This window comes from Phoenix dactylifera, chromosome 2 (assembly GCF_009389715.1).
Source record: "Phoenix dactylifera cultivar Barhee BC4 chromosome 2, palm_55x_up_171113_PBpolish2nd_filt_p, whole genome shotgun sequence".
Lineage (NCBI taxonomy): Eukaryota > Viridiplantae > Streptophyta > Magnoliopsida > Arecales > Arecaceae > Phoenix > Phoenix dactylifera.
In genome coordinates, this window is record NC_052393.1 from 23,110,567 (window position 1) to 23,116,662 (window position 6,096).

Sequence of the window (6,096 nt, forward strand, 5' to 3'; positions counted from 1 at the left end):
CTCCAAGGAAACCAAGCAGATCAAACCAAATGAAAATACCAAAAAAGGGGCAAGAAGAAAAGGCTCTATAGACTTGTGCCTATTATACTGCAATTTGGCAACCATACCAAATCAATATGGCCCAAAACAGACCAATACAAATTGGCATGCACCTGTTCAGAGCACAAGGACAAGGCGTAATATGCCCGTGACCTATTGTAGTATGGCATGGTCATTATTGATTGGCATGCTCGGTACTTGAATCCATGCTTTCATCTTCACATAGAGATGAAGTGCTCTATAAATTTTGGTACCTAAGTGAGGAGCGTCCCTCGCATGAGGAAAGAAAGCCCTTGCAATAATAAAGTTAGGCCTTTGGAGAAGCCTTTGAAAGGACTAGGCAACTCAAGCATCCAAAGATGACTGTGATGGTTGATCCCCATGAGGACTCGTAGTTCCTAGCAAGTCAGAAATGGGCAGAGAAGCCAAGAGTTAAGGAGAGAGAGGATTAGAGGATCATGGCAACACTGAGAAGAAAAGGAGGAGCATGCTACAGTAAATTGATATGGGAAGGAAGAGAAAAAGCAATAGAGGACCCTAAATGGCTGGATCAAACAGAAGGTTCTTATACAACAGGATGAGATCAAATGGAGTTGACACCATTGTTTTTCACAAGATGATAATGATACCAAAAGTCCTATCTCCTATGCAATCAAAATGTTGCCAAACCTGATTTATTCCATCTACATCAAATCAAAGTATGAGCTAATTAAGTTTGGGAATGTTTTATGATTAGCTCAACCTGATGACAACATTCTATTCATCTTGAATTTCCACTAAAAGTTTCTACGTTTTGTTTAGTTTTGCAAGACATTAACAAAAACCTGCCAAAAATGATTCCAAGAGTAAGAACAAAATATACAAGGCAACTCCAATGCTTATGGTCAAATAATGACATAAAAATTCAAAAGAAAAAGAACGAGTTAGTTATTCCCAATAGTTCTAGGCATACCCCAAAGAGCTGCACTTTGCACAAGTGGAGGAACAGGTAAATCTTCTTCTGATTTTTTTACAGTCCTGGACATAATACAAAATTTCAATGATGAACATAAACAGCTCAAAAGGAACGGTGAAACAGCTGAATTTGAGATAAATGTTGAAGTTTCAAATCCCATACGTATAGCATGCAAACAATGGAAAAAATAAATATTTTACGATTAAGGGTACCGTTCATTTACTATATTCAATCAGACTGCATATTAAGTGAAAAGGCAGTCCACTTGGCATTATATGGCCACATATGCAGCCCACTTCACATTGTTCTACTGCATATATGGCCTGCTTCGCATTATGTGCTATGGGCCATATATGTGGCCTACTATTATGTTGGCTCTGTGCGGATGGAGCAGATTCAAGCTCATACTTAGGTCAAAAATGTTTTTGGGTAGAATGGATATAGGTTTAATAATATTAACATGTTAATTATGTTATAACTATTGTTATTAGGTACTTAGTAACAGTCACTTTAGTCGTTATAGTTGCTAACATTATATTATTTATTGAAAAAATATTAAATATTTATAGTTACTAACATTTTTGTCTAGATTTTACTTAATAAATTATTTGATATTTACATAGGTAAATAATATTAAATACATATGCAGCTGGCCCGCATATGGCATATGTGCTATGCGGTCGCCTAACCACCCACATACTGCAGCGGCCTTTTGAAGCAATAAGCATGTAACATCTATAGCATTCAATCACCTAGGGAAAAGTAGAAAACTGAAAAGAAAAAAAAAAGCACCTATAGGGCTTTATTTCAGGAAACAAACCCCATAAACATAGACTGAAGAAAAGTTAATTTATCAAGGATAGACAATATATTAAATTTACACTGAACCCAGCAGATATTTGCTTGCAATAGTGAAATATTTATTATTCAGTGTTTCATTCAGCAGCATGAGAGCCCAACTTAGAAATTAATATGAAAAAATATCATCCAAATTTGAATGAAGATTTTCCTTTATGCTAGGAGTGAAACAGAAACCTTGAAAAGATGAAGGCCAAGTAGAAAGAAGCTAGAGTATGTGGCATTCAAAGGTGAATCATGGTGATTTACTTAACCATAAGATGGAAATATCATGAGATCTCCATGGGAGGCCAACTTAGGCTCACCAAGCATCTTATAAAGATTAACAACAAGCACTATAAGCTTTAGCTTCAATTTCTAATGATCATTATCCCCAAAGATAAAAATGCCTTTTCACTCGATGTTTGCAAGACATCTAATTCTCCATCAACATCAAATTCTCTTGCTCATTCAGATAATAAATGCTTCATTTCCCACAGGTCAATCCATTAGGTTCTTGAGTCAAATGGATCATCAGATAAGAAGTGGACATCATTTTTTTTCTCATAGTAATTCTCATTCAGTCACATCAATGACTTTAGCAATTGGATCATCTATCACGGTTGGTGGTAGTGGGAACATCTTTTTGTCTTCTGACCTATCCATACACAAACTTCTCATGTTAGCTATACACAACCTGCTTAACTAAATGTTAGATTATTCCATTATGTTATTTCTTATTCTACCAGGGACAAGTGGAGGACATGAATGGAGGTTTTATTATAAGGACTAGAAGATACACATTGGTTTGTTGATCATTCATCAATTGCTGCCTATTAATGTCCTTTTACTTTACTATAACCCACTTTGTTAGTGCCCAAAAAGATGGTTCCTAACTACATGGTTTAAGGTCTTAAAAAAGCAGCTTGGTATGCAAATCATGGTTCCTAACTATATGTAATATGCACAGGAATATGTGAGCATGTATGCAATTGGTTTAAAGCTAAGGTTCATGAAATTTATGATTTGACCAGACTGTATCATACAGTACAGGGCAAACTATAGAAACATAAATCAAGATAGAAATTTGATGGATGATTAAATTTGAATGACCGAAGTACCAATTATCACAGAAAGACCTCTTGTTTGAACTGCTGGAAAAATCCTAATGTTAACCGTTAAATACATTGCTAATAAATGTTTTTCTATTAGTTATTACATTACATATAATTAGTCCTATGCAGAATGTTCTCTGTGAAATTTGTAAACACCTAACCAATAATTGGTCCACATATCAATAATTTAATCATTAAGAAATAATTTACATTCAGATACAGAAAATGGTTAGTGAGTCCATCACAGGTACTGATACCATCTACTCAAACAGCAATGGCAAATTGAATTACAACAAAATCACCAATATATTAGATAGCCGAAAGAATTCGTTCAAGCAAATATAGCAAAACTACAAACCTCTGGTTTCTCCAAGAGAATCAAATTAGAGATGGTGCTCAAACTTTACTTAGGGACTCAAACTAACATCATTTTAAGTTGATCACCTGCTAGGTAGAGCTTCACAAGCACGTGTCAAGCTTCCAAAAAAGCCGGTCGATGCCGATGGCCGCCCAATACGTGCATATGTTGCTAATAAACCCACTAGAGCAATATCTACAACCATCCCAACCAAAAGGTCTGCAGCATAAACTTGAATTCTGCCCAAAAATCCTCCCCCCTCTTTTGAATTTCCGCAAATGTTGCACAACAAGAATCAATAACGATCTGCATTGCTCCATAACTCCGTTGAAATATGGAAAAATTCCTCAAATGCAATCCCAAGAACATCTAAAGCAACAAAAATCAACAGACCTCAGTTCCAACTTTAAAAAGAAATGACGGGTCAGCAAGCATCCGATCCCGGAACATCGCGCAGCACCTCATCAAAGCACCCAGTGGCCAAGGCGCCGCCTTCTAAAGTGAAAAACACAAAAAGGTGTGAACTTTTTGGAGAAGTTAAGATTTTGCACACAATTTGAGAAGGAATACCTGTAGGTCCAGGTATCTAAAGAGAAAATCTCTTCGGATCCCCATAGCTTTCGCCACCTCCAGCATGTCAGAGACGAAGAAGGCAGGGTCGCCTCACGAGCCTCCAACTCTCGGATCACCTCCTCAAATTTCGACAACGGCCCGAACTCAGCCTCCTCCGTATCATGTTCGCCATCATCTCCACCGCCGTCACCATTACCGCCGCTGCCGTCGCCGGCTCCATTCACACGATCGAGTTCCGCGTGGCGGCTCCATTTGTCATTCTTAGCAAAGCGCCTACAGGTGTTTTCGGTAGAAAATACTGGGAAAAGGGTCTCATGGGAGGACGAAGCGAATCTGGATTTGGGATTGGAATGCGAGTTGAAACCTCTGACTTCGATCGACAAGAGAGAGTTTCGGGGCGAGAGCGGCGGAGTCGATCGAGGGGGCGGCGGGGTTTGGGGGGAGGAAGGAGGGATCATAGGCTCTGAAAGTGGCGCAGGAGAAGGCCATTGTCGGGCTGAGCGAACGAAAACTTGGTCCAACTTTGTAAAAGATCCGTCGAAGTTGGCGGTTTCAGGGATGCATTGGTAGAAACTCTAGGGAAGCGTTTGGAATCATCCGTATATCAAAGCTGATACTGGCGTACATGGCGAGATCACCTCGTCTATCTCTACTATAGTAATTCTATATAAAAATGATTCCAAATAATTCTTATTCCTTGAATCACTGCCAAATTTAATGATGAAATTCATCCTTGAGATAGGCTATGTAAGATTACCTCAAGATGGTAAACTTAGGCTGAAATTTGAGAACAAAAATACCTCTCAATCCAAAAAAAAAAATTGATAACTTTTGTTATGGCATGCCAAGCTTTAGATTTTCTCTTGTTGTCCTATTCAACATGGATGGTGTTGATTTACCCACCGATAACCGATTATAGTTGGTTATGTGCTTGGCTAGTATGTATGATAAATATTTCAAACTTCTATGGTATTTTAGAATCAAAAATGATAGTTAATGCTATGAATATTTCAAAGTATAGGAGCTTTTGAAAGCTCCTTCTGCCTCCTATTTGCACCTTCACCCACCTCTCTCCTCCCTCCTCTCCACCTCCTCCAATGGATCCCAATATCGAAATCCTAATTGACTTCTCCTTATTCCTCGATGCCTTCATGGCTCAAGCCCTCCTCCTCTTGTCTCCATCGAGTTTTGCCACGTGCCGGAGCACTTACTCCCCACTGCCTACAACGACACCTAGCAGTCGAAGAGCTAGGGCTCTCCGAGCACGGCGACTTCGACTATGTCTTCTTGGTCAGCAATTGCACCAGGGCCAATGTTGCCCATAACATGGCAGTGTGTGCCAGGAAGGAGGAGCTGGGTGATGGGATGAGGATCAAAGGGTTGGTGTTGATCTATCCATGCTTCTGGGCGAAGGAGCCAATGTGGATGAAGAGCAGGGATTGGGGTGTGAGCATATGTTGGTGAGCCGATAGAGTTAGATCTGTCTTGGTTCAACCAAGTCAGAGCATAAATTAATAAAATATTTTTTCAAAAAAAATAATAATAACTAAAAGAGGCTAGTAACCTATAGTTAATCTGCTAAGTAACATATTAGGAATAAAATTTCATACATACCCTCACATATCTAACGGTCAAGATATCTTGTATTTTTTTATAAAATAATATAAATGAGTACCATAGCAATCCCCAAAATTGGTATATCAATATACCAAATGTATAATAGCAATATTATATATTATATTATATTGATATTGCACACATTGTATTTATGATATATATTATACTATAATATATTATTAATCATATTATTATTATTTAATTATAATTTTAAATCATAATATAAATATATTATTGTACTTTATATTTATATCATGAGATTATTTAATATATTACTTCTATTTGCCTTATTTTTCTAATCAAAATAAATATAAATATTAAAATATTAATATGATATAACTAAAATCATAATATTGATTCTGTAATAATAATTAAAATATTTTTATAGGATTAATGAGTTATATTATTAATATTATGAAATATATCAGGAGTAGTTTTGGTATTGTATGGTCAGTGATCTTGGATTTCCATAAAATATCAAATAGATTACTCGTAGATATTCAGGATCTTTAATCATCGGAACATAGCACGTGGTGATCTTAGATATCGAGGATCAGATTATCTTGGGATAAGAATCACTAGTGATTGATGATCTTGGATTT

General features: G+C 37.0%; 1 protein-coding gene and 1 pseudogene across 2 annotated transcripts; both read right to left on the minus strand.

The window, feature by feature from the left end:
- Positions 1-889: 889 nt before the first annotated feature.
- LOC120109920 lies at positions 890-3,782 on the minus strand (annotated as a pseudogene).
- Positions 3,634-4,500, minus strand: LOC113460985. Of its 2 annotated transcripts, none has more exons than XM_039123691.1 (2): positions 3,875-4,500; positions 3,634-3,799 (listed from the first exon to the last, which is right to left on the minus strand). In XM_039123691.1, the coding sequence occupies exons 1-2, from the start codon at positions 4,333-4,335 to the stop codon at positions 3,769-3,771; spliced, it is 492 nt and encodes a 163-aa protein (XP_038979619.1). In that variant the 5' UTR covers positions 4,336-4,500; the 3' UTR covers positions 3,634-3,768. The 2 variants fall into 2 exon arrangements, with proteins under 2 accessions (XP_038979619.1, XP_026655727.2); XM_026799926.2 differs by having other exon boundaries at positions 3,670-3,796.
- Positions 4,501-6,096: the final 1,596 nt, after the last annotated feature.